A 23,179-nucleotide genomic window follows, 5' to 3' on the forward strand; every position below is an offset into this window, starting at 1 on the left:
TTTGGCGACAAACCAAGGTTTCTTTTTTGTCTAAAAGCTGAGGCCAGCACGCGCACGCGCGGCTTCCCGAAGCTTCCAGAGCTTGGCCAATCGCTGCGCACGCAACTACCGCCGCGGCCGGGGCCCGCCACAACTGCACGGGGGTTGGGGTTGGTAACGGCGTAACGTTATAAAAGAGAACCCTGAAAGTGCTTTAGGGCTGTTTTTGATACATTTAATTTTTAATTCGAATCATATTAGATATTTGGATGCCAATTAGAAGGACTAAATGTGAACTAATTATAAAACTAATTGCATAAACGAGGGTTAATTCGTGAGACGAATCTATTAAGCCTACTTAATTCGTAATTACCACATATTTACTGTATCATCACATGGGCTAATCATGTACTAATTAAGTTTAATAGGTTCGTCTCGCGAATTAGCTCTCATTTATGCTTAGTTTTATCATTAAACTATATTTAATACTTCTAATTACTATGCAAACATTCGATGTGATAGGGATTAAAGTTTAGTCTAGGGTATCAAACACCCCCTTAAGCTCCTTGCTGAATCCTGAATTCCTGATGCTCCGAGGAGGCCCTGGGAGTTGCCGATGATGAACCATCTGAAGCGTCGTGCAAGTGCGCACCAACCAAGCTAAACAAGTAGCGCCGTGCGAGTGCGCACCAACCAAGCTAAACGAGTAGGATGTAATTCAAGGGAGAGGAGAAGGAAGGTGAAGCACACGTATTAGGTTGATTTGGCTCAGACGCTTGGTGCGATTTTTTTTTAAGGCGAACAACTAGAATTTGAGTAGTACGGAGAGCGAGCGTGCATGTGAATTTCGTACTGCCAGCTCCGAAGAGGCCCTGAGAGCTGCCAATGATGAACCATGAGGAGCGCCGTGCGAGTGCGCACCAACCAAGCTAAACGAGTAGGATGTAGTTCAAGGGAGAGGAGAAGGAAGGCGAAGCACGCGCATTAGGTTGATTTGGCTCATACGCCCGATGCGAATTTTTTTAAGGCGAACAACTAGAATTTGAGTAGTACGGAGAGCGAGCGTGCATGTGAATTCCGTACTGCCAGCTTAGGTGGTGTTTAGATACGATGTGCTAAACTTTAGTAGGGTCACATCGGATGTTCGGATGCTAATTAGAAGGACTAAATATGAGCTGATTACAAAACTAATTGCACAGATGGAGTCTAATTCACGAGATGAATCTATTAAAGCTAATCAATCCATCATTAGCAAATGGTTACTGTAACACCACATTATCAAATCATGGACTAATTAGGCTTCATAGATTCGTCTCACGAATTAGACTCCATCTGTGCAATTAGTTTTGTAATTAAACTATGTTTAACACTCATAATTAATATCTAAACATCCGATGTGACAGGTGCTAAAGTTTAGTAGGGGTATTAAGTACCCCTTATTTCGCGCATTTACTGGTCCTTCGGTGTTTTGCCCTTGGTAGCACGTGATTTTGTAGCGTATGTTTATTTCAAACAAAAAAAATTGTAGCGTATGTAGTACAAGTGGAAACTTGGTTTTAGTATTTTCATTTTTTTAAAAAAAGAAAATTGGTTTTATACTTCGTACTTCTTTAACCAGGATTAACGGAAAATGCAGAGTTGAAGATGCTCAACATAGCAAAACAACGCGCGAATTGCAGCCTGGACGAAATGCATTAAACCTTTTTACAGCAGGAGGAGCATAAATTGCATCTTTTATAGAAGTCGTATAATATAACATCCTTTGTCCATCCCGAATTATGCCATATATAGTTTTTTTTGATAGAAATATGCCATATATAGTTGGAAAAACAATGGGCACAGTATAATCTCATATAGTAGGCATATTCTTTTTTGAAAATCAATAGTGGGCATATTCCAAAATTCATGCCGTGCATATTTTTAACCTACTGCGACTACAAAAGTACAGGAACAGACCACGACACATGTATGGAAGCGTATGTCATACCACACCTGACACATTTGCATATTTGAATAGAAGTATATTTACGCATACTTGATGTGATGTCAGTACAAGTATTTACTTGTGTATAAAATTAAATTACCGAGCATCATAGTTTAAGCTTTAAACCCTACCAGCATGTGGTTATCTAGTTTTTATATCCACCTTCACACCTCCCACGAGCCAAAATATAGAACTCGTGATGCGGAAACTACTACTGCACCTTATCATCTCAGCGTGCAGTATTTTAGGTAGCCTGGGGTTCTAATTCTAGCGCGAAAGCTAGCCGTCGGTACCTCACCACCGTTCTCCAGCATACTTTAATTCGTGGATGCGGCGAGCGCCGTTGGTCAAATCGCTGCCGGCCACGTCTCCCTCCGGGCACCGGCCCTCCCGAGTCAGTCCCACCCCCGCGTCTCCTGGCTCCGATCCCGCGACGTGGCTGCCGTTCGGGGCCGACACGTCCGCCCGCCAGGGCCCCCGGCCTCTGACTTCCAGATCCTTCCTGCCGCTTCCTGGCCACGAATGTCCGTCTCGATCCAGCGGCCCGGCGCGCGCCACGTGTCGGGTCCTGCCACGTCAGCGTCCGATGTGGCGCCCCCGTCCCCGAAGAAACTGATACGGCGCAGACCTCGCGGCTCTCAGCCTCACGCTTGGCCTTGGAAAAGCAAGTGGCCGCCGCTTCCCATTCCGCCGCAACCAACACCAGGGCCTTGCTTGCTCGCTCGCTTGCTTCGCTCCCATCCGCGGCCCGGGCAGGCAGCCATCGAAGAAGATAGCTGAGTAATCGACGGTGGATTCGGAGCGGCCGGGGTTCCTCGAGGAGATGAACGGCCGCGGCAGCGGCGGAGGGGGAGGGGGAGGGGAGGAGGAGATGGAGGAGGACGGCGGCGGCGGCGCCGGCTGCGCGCAGGGGGCCGGGGCGGGGGCGGAGAATAAGGAGCGGGTGGTGCTGATGTGGGGCTACCTACCCGGCGTGTCGCCGCAGCGCTCGCCGCTGCTCGGGCCGGTCCCCGTGAGGCTCCCCCCGGCGGCGGCGGCGCCCGGCGGCGATGGGTGGAGGGACGTGTGCGGCGGAGGGTGCGGCTTCGCCATGGCCATCTCCGGTGACGTCACCTCTTCCCTTCGTCATTGCTCGTGTGCTTGTGTCCTGTTGCTTTCCGTTCGTTGGTTCTGCGCGTGGGCTGTTTTAGATCTGCTGCGGGTGTCGGCCTGTGCGGTTTTTGTGGCGGATTATCGTTGGGGGGCAGGTTTTGGATGTGCGAGCTTGGCGAATTTTTGCGAACTGATGAGTAATTGGCGGTGATAATAAGGTACTGGAGGAAAGTGGTTTTGTTGGAGGATTTGTGAGTAAATTGGAAGACGGGCTGTTCCGGGACCGTTTGAAACAGCTGACTGCGAATGGGTTTGTGGAGCTTACATTGATTCGGGTTTCTTTAGACCTTGGTGATCCGTATTGACGGGTGTTCTGCTGAATTGAATTGGAGCTTAAAGTCTGAGCGCAGAGAGGTTCCCTAGCCTGATTATGCTTTCGGTATAAGAATCTCATAGGGGAGAGTTTCAATCTGAAGTAGGGATTTGCTTCTGAGTGGAAAGTAGTTTCTATGATTAAGATGATCCCAGAAGAGCCAAAGCAACATTGCTGAGTAAAGTTTCCTTAGTTTTTGTGGAACCTGATTCCTGTTATTCCATAAGGATCAAACAGCCACTGACAATAAACAAGGGTCTTCGAATGCCATTGCCTCTTAACATGGTGACAATCCTCCTTGTTTGCTGTTAGTATGTGCCTTGCTGGCCTACCATCTTCCACAAAATTCATGCAAAAGTCTCAGGTTCAAATTGTTAGTTCTATATGTCTAGCTACAGTCGTAAGAGTATAAGATTATGTTGTATTTATATGCTAATTCCTGAGTTATAGTTGCTGCCATCAAATTCGACCCAACTCTGAACCTGGCTTTCTTTTTCATCGTTCAAGAGTCTGGAAAACTCCTCACTTGGGGTTCTGCTGATGACATGGGCCAAAGTTATGTAACTGCTGGGAAGCACGAGGTATGGAAACAGTATTGATGCTTTATGCTTTCCTGCACCATGAGAGAAAACTCAGGACCTATTGTTACTAAATATAAAATATTATACCTCTCAGGAGACTCCAGAGGTTTTCCCTCTTCCTAGTGGTGTTGCAATGGTGAGGGCGGATGCTGGATGGGCACATTGTGTTGCCATAACAGGTACTAGCAATCCTGGTTCCTAGTTTTGCTCTACACGTCGCTCATAATTGTGGAATTTCTTATAATTGTTTTTCTGGAGCAGATGAAGGGGATGTCTACACGTGGGGTTGGAAAGAATGTGTTCCAACTGGCAGGGTTGTTGGAGACCAGTCTTCAGTTGGAACCATGGAGAAGGATGAAAGACAAATTGCAATGGCCACTGACCAAGGTGGTGATGCTTACTTCCTACCTTTTCTCATTCCTGCCTAAAAAATATAAGCTTCTCTACATCAATTGTTTACAGATATAACAAAGGAAACTCCATTACAGTGAGCCCCAGGTCACAGGTATCTAGGACGAGCAGTGGAGCAGCATCTGGTCCTTCTGAAAGCAGAGGCACTGACGATAGCACAAAGCGACGAAGGTTGTCTTCAGCAAAACATGGACCCGAGAGCTCAACATCTAGTGATGAAAGTCTTTCTGCACCCCCTTGTGTTGTGACATTTAATACAGGAGTGAAAATAGTGGCTGTAGCTGCTGGTGGTCGTCATACGTTAGCACTATCAGGTAACCTAGATTTGTCATTATGGCAGTGATATTTGCCTTGCAAGGAAATTTACTGACTAGAATAATATTTTCTTTGAAACTTCAGATTTAGGTCAGGTGTGGGGTTGGGGATATGGAGGAGAAGGGCAACTAGGTCTGGGTTCTAGAATCAGAACTGTTTCTTCTCCTCATCCTGTACCGTGCATTGAATCGGCACTGTACAGCAAGGATCGGCCGTCAGCTATGAAAGGTAACAAGACCGCTGAAGGGCATATCAGTAAAGTCATGGGAAATTGCGTGAGGGCCATTGCTTGTGGAGGCCGTCATAGTGCTGTAGTAACAGGTCAGTTATATTTTTTTATTCCTTGAAGTTCTTTACCATATCCATGTAGAGATATACCAGTCATTCTGGATCTCAAGCTAGTTTCAAAAGGTCGGATATAGCTCTGTGGAAAACAAGGTTTCAAATCAACATGTGTCCTCTGAAGCAGGATAGCGTAGTCTTTAGACATGCATTTTGACTTTTCAGAATAGTAGACATGTTTACTATTTACTAACTTGTTTTGCAAGATAGTAGAAAATGCAGGATCTCGTACCAAAAGGTGTTCATGTAGACACAGTGTTGTAATCCTAGGCACTACTGCTCTCTTATCCTTCAAAGCGAATTATAATTCCATAATGGTTTTTACATTACAATAAGGAAATATAACTCTAGAATCTAGTCCCAGGCTCTGATTTGCTACTTGGAGGGCTTTCTTGTCTTAAACCAAAATGCTATAGCTCAAACCACCTGCAGCTTTTCAGTTGTCAGATTGTAGCAAAGCTGCAAAGGTTTAGTTTCATTTGAACTTGAAGTTTTCCCCATAGATATCTGCAACTGTAGCAAGATCTCTCCTGTATTTTTAACACCCAACTCCTGCTTGCAGATTCAGGAGCTCTTCTCACATTTGGATGGGGGCTGTATGGACAGGTTAGCTTTTCAATCTGGCCAGTTTTGTTTGATCAAAATGATTGTGATCTATTGAACCAAACAAATACACTCAGGTAGCTAACAAAAGATATATATGTTCAGTGAGTGGCATTCTGTGTCTTAGTGTTAGATGGGTGATCATTAGAATATGGAAAATATAGTAATCTTGTACCTTCGGCTGCTAATTGCTTTAGTTCATTTTATTTGTATTTGTATATGTTGGAATTTGTATCATTATAACTAATGGGTACTATATTTTCACAATTTTTCATGCTCTAGCATATTCCATGTTAATGGCATGTTATGCTATGTGCAATAATTTCATTCGTTTTATATGTTCTATAGGATTGTTCTTTATCAATGCACTTCATTTGTGTCAACCGTGCTTTTTCTTCTTCAGTGCGGACAAGGGAATACAGAAGATGTTTTAAGTCCGACGTGTGTATCATCTATCCTGGGAATCAAGATGCAAGATGTTGCCGCAGGTCTGTGGCACACCGTATGTACATCTGTAGATGGTGATGTCTATTCGTTTGGAGGAAACCAGTTTGGGCAGCTTGGCACTGGTTCGGATCAAGCTGAGGTATGAAGTTTTTAATGTAACAGATGCTACTGCAGTTAACGCAGTTTTGATCCATAGAGATGCCCATAGTTCTCCATGAAGTAATGATGGCCTTTGACAACCGTTTGTTTCAAAATGCAGACTGTTCCAAAATTGGTAGATGCTACGAGCCTGGAAAATAAGAATGCCAGATCTGTTTCTTGTGGAGCTCGCCACAGTGCTATTATAACAGGTACGTTCAGCTGTTCTATTGTTGGTTATAGAGTTCTGCAGATGTTTCTAGTGTACCATCTTGTACCATCCTTCGCCTTAGTTACATGTTTAAACTGCTCCCATATACATATACGAGTCCTAACCCCCTTTTAATCATATGATGCTCTCATTTTAATCATAGGTTGTACTGATTGTTGTGCAGCCTGGGGTAGAATTTTTTTTTTCCAATTCTTTCATTGAGTTAAGTAGACTAGAGGAACTAAGAGCTGGTAGACCTATACTGATCCCTAGGGTTTATACTATGTAAATAGACTAGAGAAAGAACTACGAAGTGAAACAGTAAAAGTTGTAATAAATATAGGAAATGGAAAGGGCAACTGTATCGGCAGGACAATGTTTCCATCTTAGGTCGGAAAAAAGGTCTTTTGTGCTTCTGGCATCTGACAAGGATTACGAAACTTTTGCAGATGAAGGCGAGGTATTCTGCTGGGGATGGAACAAATATGGCCAGGTAGTTAACCCTTGACTCTCCTTTCATACCACTGAAGTACAAGGTTTACTTCCGTTTCTGAAATTTGAGTTTGCGTTTGCAGCTCGGCCTCGGCGACTCGATGGACAGGAACGTGCCTTGCAGTGTCCCCGTGGACACGTACCACCCGCTGAACGTGTCGTGCGGCTGGTGGCACACCTTGGTGCTCGCGGAGTCGCCTACCTGAAACCTGACAGGAATTACCGTAGATTGACAATTTTGTTAGGAACATGTAGGCTCGTGCAGGTGCGGATGCTGCATTTCATCGTGTACATACATGGCTGTGCATACAGATGTGTGTATTCATTCTTTCCGGTGCGCTCTTCAACGTGTGCAACGTAGACGAATCTTGTATCGCCCTGCGTATACAGTTGAGTAGGATTGCCTGTACAATTACGCTTGAAACTGGGTTCGCTGACGCTTGCCAAGCGGTTATGCTGCTCCCACATTGGGTAGCCGGATTACCAGATTGCTGACTCCAGACGTCCATGTTCTTCGCTACTGGAGCCTGGAGGATGGACCTGCAAAATAAGGCATACGATGTACCTCCATGTTTATAATCCTACAGCTTGAGATTTAAGTACTACTGGTTCACTACATTGAAGCCTGAAACGGCCATTGCCCTGCAGGAAAAAACCGAGACCAATATGTTTGAACAGGCACGAACTACCACTCTACCAGTAACAAAAAATGAAATCGAATACACGTCACTGATTTTAAGTTGTGCTCACTCAAATATATGTTCACCTACATAGCAACGTCAAAACTGGAGACGATAATGCCCCGTAGCAAAAACATTTATATACAACGGACGGGGGCATTTACAGGCACAAAAAAGAAAAAGAAAAGGAACAAAGTCACAGTCGACCCAGGTAGAGGGTCCGTCGGAGACGATCGGTCAGTCAGCAACTGCTTTCCTGTAAGTACACAGGCATCTGTGGTTTGCCACAGATGCTCGTGGATTTATTTGTGCTTCCATTTGCTAGCAATCCTTGTGTTAGAGCCTACGGCTGTTTCCATGTAGATTGTCCTGAAAACTTGAAAAGGCTAGTTGTGAGAACAATCAGAAGTTAAGAACAAACCTGACACTCAACAGATATCCTACAGATAGATATGTCAGCATTGAAATTTGTCAATTTAGATTGTTTCGGTCCTGGGATTATTACAGCACATTGTACACTAGATAGTTTGAACGCACAAGCTGCATACTGGACACTAAATAATCTTGCGGGGCCATGTGTCCTACAGGTAGATATGTCAGCATAGAAATTTGTCAATTTAGATTGTTTCAGTCCTGGGATTATTAGAGCACATTGTACACTAGATAGTTTGAACGCACAAGCTGCACACTGTACACTAAATAATCTTGCGGGGCCATGTGTATAGTAGAAAAACGTGTGACTAGAGAACTGAATATCTACTGAGACAGACATTAGCAAACAAGGGCAAAACTGAAGATGCACATATTTTGTGGGAGCATCAAATTTATATAACATTCCAGCTTGAGCAGTCAAAAGATCATCAGACTACCAAGGATTATCATTGAAAACTAGAAAGAACAGCATTTATCCACTCAATTAACTTACAGGAAATTTTCCTTCGATGGGAGAGCAGCATTAACACCTAAAAGCGGGGAGCCTTCGACAGGGGTCCCATTGTTGGCATTGCTGAAGGCTCCGCAATCGAAGGTCTTATTTGATGGTTGCCAACCGAGTTATTAGCAATAAGCTTATTGCCTGGGCCTCTAACACCAGCAGCATCACTTTCTGGTTGTTGCGGATCTACTGATGGCTTTACCTGTTGCAACAATGGAATTCAATCAACCTTTTGTTTGAGCATGAGGGTTCCAGAATACAAATTTCAATGTAAGTTTAACTTGTAAATCCTACAAGATACACTCAGCAAATTGACTATGATAGTCAGGATATTATTGTGAGTAGGGTCCAGGGGTTTATTGTATAGCACCAACACAGATATACGTAAGGTAAAAGAACATTAGAAAAAAGATTATGGCTCCAACCAAAGATAGGTTAATGAAGAACGATAGTATTCACAAAGTAATGTGATCTTACAGAGTTTCTTTGAGGATTCTTATCCTCCTTTGAGAATCCAGGAACGGACAAATGCCAATTTTGTTCTGCAAGATATATTGAAAATTAACAAGCAAAATGAGATGTAGTAGCACATTTCCATGAACATGTGTGCATGAGAGCGAGGTGAAGCAGCTGACCTAAGTGCAGCAACACATCCTTTGCCTCCACAACCGATGATTTCCTATGTTTTGCTAAGGTGCACGCAAATGCAGTCACCTAAAGGCAAACCCGTGTCAGCTGAATCACAAGATATCTCCGGCAGATAACATACGATCAAGTTTAGAAGATGAAGGTACTCTGATTCTGAACTCGATAGGAAATCATACTCTTAACAAATAGCAAGGCACAAAACAATTACCGAGTCAATGAAGTCATCAGCCATTTCTAAAAGTAGATCTTCCACCTCAGGGTCAAGCCTGCCTAGGGGATCTATCTGTAATAAGACTTTATGGTTTAAGAACAGACCAAAGTATTATATTCAACTAAAATAAGAAACCTTCTTCCAAAAAAAGTAGGGTGTGTATTAACTTTGCTGAAATCATGATCAGTGACATGAACAACATCAACAAAGAAGTTTAGAACAGGTAAGAAAAGATCCAGGTCATCACCTGTGCAACCAGATCTTGTATCTTCCTTTTCCCAAGAAGTTGGCTAGTTCCTTCAGCTCCCTGGCTTGCACTTCCACCAGTCATAGTTCCACCGGACAAAGGTGTACCTGGCTGTGATCCTGTATGGTTCGCAGACTTCTGCGAACCAGACGCTGAAACCCTTGGAGATTGTAGTGACTGCTGCTGCTGCTGAAACTGCTGGAGAAAATGTTGCTGCTGAATCAGTTGTTGGGCATTGAGATGTGGATGCTGCTGTTGGACTTGTGCAAGTTGCTGTTGGCTCAATCCCGTTTTCTGCTGAAGTTGCTGCATTAACATGAGTCTTTGTTGGTGCTGAAATTGTTGCTGTGGAGAAACTGGTGAGCTCATGGATGATTGCATTTGCTTCAACCACTGCTGCTGTTGCTGTTGCTGAGGCATGGACATTGCCACCATCTGTCCATTTTGCGATGATCCAGGCAGTTGTGAATTTAATGCTGTAATTGACGCTGTTCTCGACAAGCCTTGACCGGCTACTTTCTGTAAACCAATCACATATAAAAATTACGATCATTCCTTCGAAAATAACAGCTACTACAGAAACATTATACATGATAAATGTTTTTTAAAAAAAAGATATGCAAGAACAGGTTGATATGTAGCAACTTCAGTATGTACTGTGTGCAATTCTGGTTGTTACGGATCAACGGGAAATATGGATAAAGGGCACACAAGTCACAACTCTCAAGCAGTTTTATACACGGTGGTTTAAAGAAAGATCAAACACTGTGGTTAACAGACTGTTTATTACTTCTTTCAGCATGGCATATAAATATATGCTTCATAATCTTGCCACACTGCAGCATTCCTTAACATTAGTGCGGCCGGAAGACCATGTATGCAAATTAATGGAGACTATTTTTTCTTATATAGTCCTTAAACTGTCAAGGTACCTGAGGAGATAGTGCAGCTTGCTGAGATGCTTGAGGTCTCATTTGTGCATGGGCAAACCGTTGTTGGGCACCATAGGGGATAGTTCCATTTGGTCTCATCTGACTCATCCCCATAGTACCCATGACTCCCATCGGCTGCATCCCTTGCAGCACTTGAGCTGTATTAGCATTATTCAATTGTGTACCTTGTACCATGCCCTTTTGCCTTGCCTACAGGAACATAGAAGTCAATTACTCTATTAGTAGCTTCTAAGAAATAATGAAAATAATACTCTCCTTGAATTAAATCCAGCTGGCTGTAGGTACCTTAAAAAGAAACACTTTCCTCACCCAATCAAAATTCCAAAAGGCAAACTCTGGACAGTGTCATTCCTTTTAACAGGCCACTTATTCATTGTGCAATTTTTCTCGATGAAAGTATTTACAACCACGAGTAGAACTATCTACTAATAAGTATTATTGCTAAGAGATTTTATAATTGAGTTTAGATAATTTATTTTCTTTCCAGTCCACCTTCACATCCAAGAGTTTAATATTTGGTCCTTCTCTTTGTCCATGTCATGATGCAGTAAATAACTTCAAAAGAAATAGGAGTATTCTGGATTCACTACTCATTTCCTTTTAATTGAACATAGATGGGTATAGGAAACCTGTTCGACCATGCTTAACAAGCTTCGACTGCCCATGTATATTCTTGCGTGATTTTACATGTACAGGTATTTTACAAAGCTGTTTCTACCCATCAAAACGAACCTGATTGAACAGATAAAAAAACAAGGAGTCCTAACACCAAATTATGGTATAAAATTATTGTGATTGCTTCTAGCATGAGTAATTCACATTTAAAAGTCTTCCCCTCACATTTTATCCTTCTTGTTATGGTGCACGAGGAGATGCAAAATTCAGTTTACTTATGGAGGCCCCGAGGCTCCAAATTCAGTAATTCACCTGCGCCATCATCTGTGACTGGAGCCCAAAATGTGCCGCGGATGCCGCGTTTCCCTGGCCTTGCAGCATCCCCAGCTGCCCCTGCCCAAGCATGGGCGCACGCCCCGCCAGCTGCTGCTGTTGCTGCTGGCCCACCAGTCCTCCGCCGCCCGAGAAGCTCATCTGAGCGCCGTACATCCTAGCCGCCATGGCGGCGTACTGCGGGAGCTGGCTGGCGGTGGAGAGGCGGGAGGTCGACCCCGAGCGGTGGATCTGGCCGAACCCCCCAGCGCCGGCCCCCGCCTGCGTGGGCGACGGCGCCTGCAGCTGGGGCGGCCGCGGCGGGTAGTCCATGGATCCTCCGCCCCCCGAGGCGGCCGCGGCCGCCGGGTCGAGCTGCTGCGGGGAGGAGATGTGCGCGGAGAGGTCGGAGACGGTCGGGGACGGGGGGATTTGGGGGGAGAGGAGGGGGTTGGGGTTGGGGTTCTGCGGGGTGGAGACGGAGGCAGCGGCGGCGAGCTGGTCGGGCTGCGCCGGCGAAGCGGAGGCGGCCACGGGCGGCGGATCCGCCATGGCGGGGCTGTAGGGTTTCGGCGGCGGTAGTCGGACGGGGACGAGACGGACGACGCGGTTGCGTCGGGGGCCGGGGCAGGGCAGGTACGGGTTCGTGTGGGGCACTTTGACGTGTGTGCGTAGTCTTTTCGGCGGTCGAGTCAGAAGGAGGGTTAGATGCTGTCCGGGTCACTGGCGGGCGAGCCCCACGGATCATTTAGCGGATAAGAGCCCCTGTTCGAGCTTTTGCCGTTTGGTGAGGAACTTTTGGGTTCATGCTGATGCACCGGACTATACCGAGTTCCGGGCATGTCAGCAGCACACCTCGTCGAAAAAGATGTTCTACTAGAAGTTTTCTTCAAAAAAGAAAAGAAATTGCTCTGCTTTTGGATCGTCTGCACCATGCTGTAGTCACATTGGTATCGGAAAACAGCATTCGTGCAATGTTGTGGGTTCAGCTGATGAAAACCGTACATGTCAAGCACTCTTTTCATGCATGCACGTATTCACAAGCTAGCACTCTCCCGTCTTCCCCCACACAAAGCGTAGCAGCCTAGCAGCGCAGGTCTCGCAAAGTAAAACTTTTCAAGTACACGTTTGGTTTTTTTTCCCTTCCTCTCCCATGTTGTGGATTGGTTCATGTTAAGAATGTTGGATCTAAACTAATATGAATATGAACTTAACGACAGAGGATCCCTTAGCCTAAAATATAATCACATCATCTAATCTTTAGATATGAAGAGAAAATTTAGCCGGAACCTTAAATACTCATGATTTACCTCTGGACTCGGTGAAGACATTGATGCAGATGTAGAAGTGAAGATCTTGTCACCAAATTAAGAGGATCCATCTCCTAGACCTTCAATGCTTGATCGGATTTGTGGAATTATGTGATGTTGGGTTGATTATATAGCAAGTTGTATCGCAAGGGTTGTAGCCGACCGTAACAACTTACTTAGATATTTCAGATTCAGGCGATAATCATCTCTTATTAATCTCGGATTAATTCTAAGATTAATTACAAGTGGTTGGCCAAGGTCCAAGATAAATTCAAAACGAGGTCGTATGATCATAGGACACCGAGTAGCAGCAAAGCACTTATCTGGTCGATTGGTTCTGCAATTGTGCTCACGGTCCTCCTGAGTCCCAAACCTCGTCGTTTGAAACATGCCAGGCAAAATCAAACCTCGTCGTTTTGTCGTGCAGGAGGCGCACGGTGCTGTCGCTTACCAGTTCGCCATCTGCCGACCTCCTCTGCCTCTCCCTCACCGCCGACGAGCGAAGCACGGCGCGTCGCGTCAGATCCAATTCACTGCCGTCCAGGTCAGGCGTCCGGCCAGAGACCGTCGTCCGGCGGACGGCCGTCTCCCGTTGGACCCGCAACATAAACTGCCGATGCGCGCTTGGCGCCCTGCTCTGCCTACGGCCAGTGCGCACCTGGTGGGTGGGACCGTGGGAGGGGCCACAAGCCCTTGCCGTGACGGGTCATGCGCGCTCGTGCCGTCGTGCGCGACGGGGCCGAGCGCGTTCGTGATCGTGAAGCCAAGACCTCGGCTCGGGGCAGCCGGCAGCCGGGTGCGAGCTTGCTCCCGGCCCGGGAGCCATCACAACCCACACTGGTCCCGTCCAAAGACTTCCGGCCAAGCGAAGCCAAAGCCCGCTGCCCGCTGCCTCTTTTCCAACCCCTTTCCGCGTCGGCAGTCGAATTCGTCTGTGCGCGCACATCGGCCCGCGCCAAAAGAAACCCACGGCCGCGCCCGGGATTTCTGCTTCCGGCGGGCTGTCGCAGTGTCGCCTCCTCCGCGCCCCAGTCCCACCTGGAAACGGTTCAACACTGAACACTTCGTCGATCCTGCGGTGGCACCTAGCTGCGAGCCTGAGAGGCTGCAGCACCGTGTCGATAAGCTCATCACTCTCCGTTCAAGGAAGAAAATACAAAAAGGATGGGGACCCCGGACGTCTCAGGTTAATCCACTGGGTTTGTTCGCTTCAGCTTATTCAGCCGGCTTATCAGCCACCAAACAGTGTTTTCCTCTCACAACGAATCAGCCGTTTCAGCTTTTCAGCCAGCTTATAAGCTGAAACGAACAGGTCCTTAGTTTCCAGTGGATCACGCCACCCGGCAGTTAAAACTTTCCACTGCTGTAAGCTTCGGAGCTCTGAAAAAAACGCACTTCCGATATGATCTCCCAATGGCAGACTCGTCGTGCGAGACCACGCAACCATTCCCTTCCAAATATTCCTGGAACCTGGATTGAGCTGCCCGAAAACCCATTGGCTGTGCATTCCGCGGGCAACGAAAGCGTCAAACCATTGAGCTGTCGATCCGTCGTCAGACATGCACATCAAGCTCAAGGTGCATGCGTGTCAGTTAGAGAATAGCACACTGTTAACATTTAGACTTTCATAGCGGTATTGGACCCATCGTTTGGGTTCCGGTCGGTCTCAGTTCGAACAGTAGTTTCCAAACCCTTTCTTGCTGGGCTATGGGATTAGTTGTTGATGTCCCTTTCCATGGCGATTTTGCCCGCCCTTTATATACCCCGTCATCTCTCAAGCGTCCGTCCTTGGCCACACTACTACTCATCATCCCTATCCAGCTCTTTCACTCAAGTCACAGAGCACAAAAGCTTCTGATTTCTCAGACAGCTTCTCGCCGAGCATGGAAGGCATCATCCCGTTCGTCTTCAAGGTCATAGCTCAGTACAAGGAAGAAGAGCATGCCTCCTTCGGCGGCTTGACCTCTGATTCCGACGAGCCCTCGCCGGTGTCGTCGTACGTGCTCCTGCCGGGAGATTCTGACGGCCGCCACCGCGACGAGAGGAACCAGCAGCTCTGCTCGACGTCCGTGCACGCCGAGGCCGTCACCACCTGCACCGCGCGGGCGTCTCCGATCCGATGCTCGACGCTGCGCCGGCGAGCTTAGGATCTTTAATCAATGAATTTGCTGGTCAAAGCGCGGTGCCTCGCAAGACGAACATGTATGGTATGATCATGTGCAAAGACATCGAGCAATAGTACGAACTGGAAACGAACATACTGGTTTAGTGGTTTTCAGGTTCTGTGCAGTTTTTACTAGCTTTTATGCCCTTTTTTCCACTGTCGCTGGAGGTTGTAACGAGGCATATGTAAGTCTCAAAGGAGGCTTTGCAAAGTTAGACATCAAGTGTTTTGTAGTGTCAAAAATAAACAGGCAACCAGTAAGTGCGCAATAGCACCAGCAACCAGTCATGTAATATATCATGGTCGCGAACAGTGGTGCCGCCATGATTTCCTCGTCACTCAATAGCAGTGTATAACTGTATATTGTACAGGACGGTTAATTCTATCCTTCTGCTTTTTTGGGGGGGGAAGTTCTGTCTTTGGACGAGGTTAACGCGCGGCCGGTCGCGCAAACGAATAGCGCGCGACCTCTATCCAACGCTACAACCTGCAACAACTCACTGTTTCCCCTTTTCAACGGATGGAACAGACTAGTAGATGTCGCTTTCGTTGGTGACCTTAGCGACGAAAAATGCTTTGGGGTGTTTGTTTCTCCGGGGATGTTTGTTTCTTTAGTCGATTCTAAAATTCCTGGCACATCGAATGTTTACATACTAATTAGAAGTATTAAATATAGACTAATTATAAAATCAATTGCACAGATGGAGATTAATTTGCGAGATGAATCTATTAAGCCTAATTAGTTCATGATTTGACAATGTGGTGCTACAGTAAACATGTGCTAATGATGGATTAATTAGGCTTAATAGATTCATCTCATGAATTAGCCTCCAATCAATTTAATTAGTTTTATAATTAGCTCATGTTTAGTCCTCCTAATTAGCCTACGAATATTTGATGTGACATAAATTTTAGCCCGGACTAAAGATCCAACCACCCCTAGTCACTCCTAAAATTCCTATCACATTAAATGTTTAGATACTAATTAGGAGTATTAAACATAGATCAATTACAAAATCAATTGCACAGATGGAGACTAATTTGCGAGACGAATCTATTAAGCTTAATTAGTCCATGATTTGACAATGTGATGCTACAGTAAACATATGCTAATGATGGATTAATTAGGCTTAATAGATTTGTCTTGTGAATTAGTCTCCATCTGTATAGTTAGTTTTATAATTAGCTCATATTTAGTCCTCCTAATTAGCCTTCGAATATTCGATGTGACATGAATTTTAGTCCCGACTAAAGATCCAAATACCCTCTTTATTTTTTAGATGGCAATTACTCTTTCGTCAAGTGCTCGTTTTTAAATCTGATTGCATCATTGTGTTTTTTTCAATAAGATCATATTTTATATGTTTTAAGCCTATTTTATACGATGATCAAGTTATATTGATTGTAAGTAGTAACTTATGTACAAACTGTGTAACAACATATGTATCAAACTTATGCAGATAGTAGTCGATAACTATAGATAGATCCTGACAACTTATGTTGAGTGACATACTATATAATAATTTATGCATCAACTTATGTTGTATTTCTACTGGTCTAGTAGTGAATTTACATTGCGACAAATTTATCAACTTATGTAAACATTGCGTACCAACTCGTATTCAGACAATATTATGTATTGTTTGGTAGTAATTTATGTAGATACAATATGGTTACTTACGTAGATCCTCATAGAGGTAAACAACATAATAGAGGGTAAAAATTATTTTTTAGCAATTTATCTACATATTTGGTTGAGAGATTTACGCATAAATTGTCACGCACGTAGTGCATAAGTAACTATTGTACATTCAATATAAGTTGCCAGTTTATAAAAATTATTTCAAAATATATGCATTATGAGTCTTGTTTTGTAGATCTTATCGCAACAGGCACGATGATGTAAACGGAATTGAAAATGGACAATAAGTTATCATATTATTTTTTGAAAGCAAATACCAAAATATGTCCGTGGGCCACGGCAGCCCACCTCTCTGCTGTTGGGCTACAGCAGGCCGTGGAGGGTCACGCGTTTCGCACAATGACACGATCGAGCGCTCGTTAGCTTTTTCCTATCATTTGTCCGTTGTGAGTCGTGCACAACTTATTTCTTTCCCACACGACGCATATTCTTTGCCGGGCCAATTGAGTATGTCCATGAGTGGCCTAAGATTTAGTGGCCCAAGATTTTAGCCCAATGGGCCATGATTCCATGAGAGGGAGTTGTTTCGGAGCTAAAAATAAAAATAAGATGCAGAAGGTGCACATTGTTGCTAAAAATTTCCTGTTTAACTTCTGACAAAGAAAACAATTCACCTTACCTTGCTTTCCAAGTTCATCTTGTCAAACCCCCCAAAATTTCACTGCATGAGGCGTAGCCGGGGGAACAAGGCAGCCAATATTTCAGCCTATTCACTGGTTGTCCCAGCTCCTAGCACAATCAGGTTGGGTCTATCAAATCTCGAAGAAGGATCACCAAAAATACAGTATCCAGCTAGTTCAGAGTTCAGACAAGGGCACCACACAAGAATACAGGATTAAGTTGCATAAAAATCTTTTGCAGAAAAATTAGTACTACTCCATCCATTCCAAATTGTAGGTCATTTTAACTTTTCTAGGTGCATATATATTTGTTGGCGCTAGAAATCAGTCAACCGAATCCCAGCGTCCGACACACGACCCGGGAGAATCTGCTTAGCTCCTGTTCGGGTGATTGCCCTGGTGCGGTTCGCGCGGCGTGCCAGCCAATCTGACCTGTTGATTGGCAAGGAAGAATACGTGTCAGGTCCAGAAATCTCGATCGGCTCAGTTTCCGATCTTAAAAGAGCTTATCGGCGAATCGGCCGATTTGCTTTAATAAAGGAATCGGCTATAAAGCAGCCGATCACTGTAGCCTTGTAGACAGAGAACTATTGGAGTAATCGATACAAAGCTATGACAACAACACTAGGAATAGATCTAATCGGCAGTAGATGAATTTAATAGCAGATCGTAAAGAGAGCCGAAACTACCGATTCCTAGCTGGATAACTGGTGATAAAACTAGAAAAACAGGTAAGACCTATGATTCTAGCAAATATCGATAACTAGTGAATAAATCTAAACGAAACAACAGCGATACGCCCGAAGTTAAAGCTTAGATATTACTCGATAAGCGGAACTTACAGAATCGGCCGGAGATCAAGCTGATGCAGCCCTGCCAACCCGCACGAACTCGTGAAAAAGAGGAAAGTATTGGCGAAGTCGCCTGCTTGAAGGTAAGTACGAGGAAAAAGTAGTTTGTTGTATTGATTTGTTGGTGATTACAGATTTACAAAGGTAGCTATTTATAGCCCCGTACAGATAACTTCTTAACCGACTAGAATTATATCCCTAATTCAAACAGAAAACGAATATCTACATGCACAATTCGTGCTAGGTTGGTTACTCCACACTTCGTGGGCTGATTTCCACCTTATCCTTCTATCCCTTTCCAAGCCCATACAGGCCCATTTAGCCCATCCTCCTAATCGGCCGATTCCTCATCGGCAAAAGGCTACCGATTGGGACTCTGGTATATTCGACCCGAAGCGAGACAGAAGTCACCGGCCGATCTCACACTGTAGCGCCATTTGGCCGATTCCCAACTGTGCTTCTCCGATTCCCTCTCTTCTTGGCGCCGATTCTACTAGTGACGAAATCTGGCGTCAACAATATTATTATACATCTGGATATAGTATATGTCTAGATACATAATAATATCTATGAACTAAACAAAAGCTAAAACGACCTACAATTTGGAACGGAGGGAGTACTTCAGAATCTATGTTATATCTATACTATAAAAATCGAAAACAATTGAAAACATTTCCCACCAAAATAATTTCCCCTACCCCTACAGAAGGACCCACCTAGCAGGTTGAGGGGTACCAAAGTTTTGACAAAAGGTGAAAACAACACTTTAGAAAATGGTTCTGCCTTTTCGCCATCATTTTTTTCACCTATCTATATCTATACATACTATATCTATTCTATACTAAAGATCGAAAACAATTGAAAATATTTCCCACCAAAACAATTTCCCCCTACCCTTACAGAAGTACGGGGTACCAAAGTTTTGACGAAGGATAAAAACAACACTTTAGAAAATGATTCCATCTTTTCGCCACCATTTTTTCACCGCAGAAAAAACATAACCGCCCGGATACCCGCCCTCGCGATTTTCACCTCCGATCCCTCGGCGATTTTCACCTTCCAGAAACCCCGAAGCCTTCCTTTTTATTGCTTTCCTTCAGTCGCTGCCATCCCATCGTGCCCGTCACGCCCTCAGGCCTGCCCTCCACCCGACGTCCGTTTCAGGGTCAAGGTCGGGGGTGCATGAACAGATCAGGGGTGCGTGCCCAGCCCAACGTTACTCGAGCGTCAGGACCCCCACACCGATGCCTACGATGACGACGTCTTATAGCAGAACCTGGCGGAGCGACAGGCAAGCAAGAACATATTGCTGTCCATCTCTTGTTTGGTTTTTCCTATTTCCAACGATCATCTGTTCATCATTGTTCCGGCGGAGGTAGAAAAGAGGTGATTTTGCTGTTTACGGTTTGCGTACGTGGTCCTTGCCAGCGGGCAGCGGGTCGACGACGAAGGTGGGGATCTCGTCCATGAGCCCGTCGGGCTTTCCCGAGATGCAGTACGTGCATGAAACCCGACCATGGCCTCGCCGCCGGGGTGCGCCTGCATTCGCTTGTACCAGTAGTACATGACCCAGCACTGCCACCGGCTGTAGGCCGCGTCCATGGCCGTGAGCGCCATGTGGAATGGCCGCGCCGACCCTCGCCGCCCGCCGCCTCGCGCATCCACGCTGGCATCGCCACCACCGGCTCCCTCGCCCCCCGGCCGTGCCGGAGGCCGGAGCCGCCGCCGCCGCGGAGCAATGATGAAGAGATCGTCGCCTTCCTCCGCTGCCATGACATCGCGGGATGCTGCTTCGCTGCCGTCTCGCCGCCGTTGCAAGCTGCTGAGGCCAAAAACGGGTCTCCAGGGGGCTCCATTATTATACTTCATGCATGATACGTTTGCAATGCACATCCTCGTGTGCTGCCAATACTCATTTTGCTCTTAAATCTATGTGGTTCATGATGTTTCTCATTTGGCCTGATGCATTGCCATCAATCTGACTATGCTTCACAGGTTTCTTGGGTCTTAGGTATAGATTTAAGCTAAGTCTGGTTCGTGTTAACCTATCTTGATTTGCAATTAATTAAATATATATTTTAGCAGTCCTCTACTATACTTTGGTGCACGCGTATATGAGGTTCTTGATTTTGGTCCAATAAACTTTGCACGCACATGATTACCTGAGCGGTCAGTAGAGAGAGCTATTTCATGGTTGTCAGGTAATCGCATACCATTTGTAACCACTGTGTGAACTGACACATCGTTTATCATATTGATCTTTATAATATTAGAAATAGAATACTGATAATTGTTTCCTACCGACGGATCATCGTCTTCCACTGATGTGACAAACATAACAACCTCTAGTTCTCGACGTGGTCGTAAAAGATCAAGAGGAGAGTTTGGTCGGCCTAGTTTGTTAGTAGAAGAAACAATGGCTAGCGTGGAACGTGGTACTTATATGTTTTTTTTATTTTTTTCATCCATATTACTTGGTTTGGTTTTGCCTGGTCTTCGTTAGTTTTGACCATGGTATTTTAAAGTTGCAGGTGGTGAAGAAATTGAAAATGTTGATACAGCAGCAGCAGAATATAAAAGGAAAAAAAGAAAGGATAATTATACCAATTTGCCGGAGGAGTAAAGAGAGAGGAGGCGTGCAAAGTCCAGCAAAAATTATCACCATAATAAGACCGAGGGCAAAACAAGCACTACGCTGCAACACTTAACAGGCACTACGCTGCAACACTTAACAGGCACTACGCCGCAACACAAAATCTTGTCGATGTCATGGACATCAACTTTCAAGTGGCCAAATTGTTATCATTGGGTTACGACCATGTTTGCCTCGTAGAGGTATTTTTTTTAGAACATGGAATTTCAAAATGCTTTCAAATTGCTATGAACATGGTTTTTTAAGAATATTTATATGCACGGAATTATTTAAAGAGCATGACCCAAAGGATGATGGCGACAACTGCTACGTAGAAATGATGAGCCTGTTCGCTTCAGCTTATAAGCCGGCTGAAAAGCTGAAACGACTGATTTGTTGTGAGAGGAAAACACTGTTTGGTGGCTGATAAGCCGGCTGAATAAGCTGAAGCGAACAGGCCGGATAACTTGCCCAAGGCTAAATATGTCAGACTCTATACATGAGTTTGATCAATGCTTAATTGGAAATTCACCTTTACCATTATCATTAGGGTCTATCTAAATTATGATTTTTTCCACTACGCCAGAATTGATTTGGGCTGGCACAGGGAATTTAGCGTGTTGGCGGGTGGGATTGGCACCCGCTAGCACAAAGCTTCCCTGGGCAAGCTCATCTGTGCTGGCGGGTGGCTAAAGATGCCCGCCAGCACAGAACCGTCTGTGCTAACGGGCAAGTACCCGCCAGCAGAGACGGTATCTGTGCTGGCTCAAGGTTGCTGGCGGGTGCGATACCCGCCAGCACAAATTTGTTCTAGCTGCCAACACAAAGTTTTTCTAGCGTAGTGTTTGTAAATGGATTTCATTGCCTAGATGCAAGTTATGGATGTAATTACATACCAATGGATGTTTATTTTGATGAAGAATTTTTACCCTTTGCTATCATGCATTCATGGCTGATCTCAATTTTTATTCTCCTTAGCATTACATTAGTCACGTGGGACAAATTTTTATTTATTTGATTTGGCTAATGTATGGATGAAAATATTCATAGTATGTTTTGAGTTTTCTAAAATATTATATTGCTTTTTTCTTAATATACCGATGTACGATGGATCGGTAATAAGTCTATATTTTTTTTCTAAATCAACTGGGTGCCGCATCGTGCACTTTACTAATCAACAGAAAATCAGCGCCCAAGCGCAAACTTACCTCCACGCGTATCACGTTGCGCTGCACCGATGAGATCCATTGATAGCCCGTCGGTCGCAGATCGCGCTTGCGGCTTCAGGAGGCAAGGCAACCCGGCCGGTTCCTTGGGTTCACCGACACTGCATCATGGTTTGACCTCAAAACGCCCGAGATCTGCCGGGTTTCGCGACGCATCAGAAGGCGCGTGCTTGGCGTTATTGCCAGTCGCATCGGATAAGATAATCACAGCCCCAGCACAGGTGGTCCATGGGCCATGGGCTTGATGGACATGGGCTTGTTTGTTTCCGATTCTGGGCGAATTCTAGTGAAAAAAAATCGAACAAACCCTCCCAAACGCTACGATTCTCGTTTGATTCCATAGCAATCAGATTTTCTCCCGAGCGGAAGTATAATGTGAGGTGAGAATCAGGCCGGGGTGCCGCTTGCGGGAAAATCCCACCGATTCCAGCACCCCCTCTCCCCTCTGCACCTTCCCGCTTGTCCTCCGCACCGTCCGCTGCTGGCCCCTCCGCCAGCCTGGCCGCGCCCCACCACCGGCCCCTCCTAGCCCATCAACGCGCCACCGCTGACCCCTTTGCGCCCCCTCGCCAGCCCCTCCGCTCCCCGCCACCAGCCCCTCCTGGCCACACAGCGTGCCGCCGGCCCCGCTGTGCCCCGCTGCCAGCCTCGCTGCCCGCCCTCCGCCGGCCGGGCCCCACCGGGTCCCGCCGCCGGCCCCTCCTAGCTATGGCGCCGGCGAGGCGGTGTCCCTTGACGTAGCCGTCAGAGGAGCCGGTGTAGAGGAAGCACCTGCGCGTGCCGCCGGTGGCGGCGTGGCCCCGCCGCCAGCTCCTCCCGGCCCCTCTACCTCCTGTGCCGCTCGTCAGTCAGTGCCATCGGCCGCCGAGCACCATCCTGCCATCGAGCTCCCTGTCCCTAACAAAAAAAATCAGGTTGCCAAACACTCTGCTTCTCCTACCAGCAGATTCTGTGAATAATAGCTTTTCAGGGTAGCTAGATTTCTAGAGAATCGCTACTCAGAAAAGCTGAAACAAATAGGTCCCATGACATTGAGGAATCAGCAAGCACTTCACAGAATATGCTAAAAGCCTGACCACTAGAGGACTCGTAGTGCTTGTGTTGAA

General features: G+C 45.8%; 2 protein-coding genes across 3 annotated transcripts; one reads left to right on the forward strand and one right to left on the reverse strand.

Annotated features, from left to right (window-relative positions):
• The first annotated feature begins 2,595 nt into the window (after nucleotides 1–2,595).
• Nucleotides 2,596–7,353, forward strand: LOC117857076 (uncharacterized). Its single transcript, XM_034739561.2, has 11 exons — nucleotides 2,596–3,066; nucleotides 3,936–4,009; nucleotides 4,104–4,188; nucleotides 4,271–4,396; nucleotides 4,498–4,734; nucleotides 4,820–5,056; nucleotides 5,640–5,683; nucleotides 6,084–6,266; nucleotides 6,387–6,477; nucleotides 6,926–6,969; nucleotides 7,052–7,353. The coding sequence occupies exons 1-11, from the start codon at nucleotides 2,787–2,789 to the stop codon at nucleotides 7,172–7,174; spliced, it is 1,524 nt and encodes a 507-aa protein (XP_034595452.1). The 5' UTR covers nucleotides 2,596–2,786; the 3' UTR covers nucleotides 7,175–7,353.
• Nucleotides 7,354–7,678: 325 nt separating this feature from the next.
• Nucleotides 7,679–12,198, reverse strand: LOC117857075 (transcription initiation factor TFIID subunit 12b). Of its 2 annotated transcripts, none has more exons than XM_034739558.1 (8): nucleotides 11,569–12,198; nucleotides 10,621–10,830; nucleotides 9,689–10,207; nucleotides 9,439–9,513; nucleotides 9,218–9,296; nucleotides 9,060–9,124; nucleotides 8,574–8,784; nucleotides 7,679–8,017 (listed from the first exon to the last, which is right to left on the reverse strand). In XM_034739558.1, exons 1-7 carry the CDS (start codon nucleotides 12,118–12,120, stop codon nucleotides 8,611–8,613), a joined length of 1,674 nt encoding a protein of 557 aa, XP_034595449.1. In that variant the 5' UTR covers nucleotides 12,121–12,198; the 3' UTR covers nucleotides 7,679–8,017; nucleotides 8,574–8,610. The 2 variants fall into 2 exon arrangements, with proteins under 2 accessions (XP_034595449.1, XP_034595448.1); XM_034739557.1 differs by having other exon boundaries at nucleotides 7,679–8,024.
• Between the last annotated feature and the right edge of the window lie 10,981 nt (nucleotides 12,199–23,179).

Source organism: Setaria viridis, chromosome 5 (genome assembly GCF_005286985.2).
Source record: "Setaria viridis chromosome 5, Setaria_viridis_v4.0, whole genome shotgun sequence".
In the NCBI taxonomy this organism is placed as follows: Eukaryota; Viridiplantae; Streptophyta; class Magnoliopsida; order Poales; family Poaceae; genus Setaria; species Setaria viridis.

Coding starts and splice junctions, on each gene's coding strand:
- LOC117857076 (XM_034739561.2), top strand. CDS start 2,787: ATGAACGGCCGCGGCAGCGGCGGAGGGGGAGGGGGAGGGGAGGAGGAG. Junction 4,010..4,103: donor TAACTGCTGGGAAGCACGAG/GTATGGAAACAG, acceptor TATACCTCTCAG/GAGACTCCAGAGGTTTTCCC. Junction 6,478..6,925: donor CCACAGTGCTATTATAACAG/GTACGTTCAGCT, acceptor AAACTTTTGCAG/ATGAAGGCGAGGTATTCTGC.
- LOC117857075 (XM_034739558.1), bottom strand. CDS start 12,120: ATGGCGGATCCGCCGCCCGTGGCCGCCTCCGCTTCGCCGGCGCAGCCC. Junction 9,514..9,688: donor TACAAGATCTGGTTGCACAG/GTGATGACCTGG, acceptor GTCTTATTACAG/ATAGATCCCCTAGGCAGGCT. Junction 9,125..9,217: donor GGATGTGTTGCTGCACTTAG/GTCAGCTGCTTC, acceptor TATATCTTGCAG/AACAAAATTGGCATTTGTCC.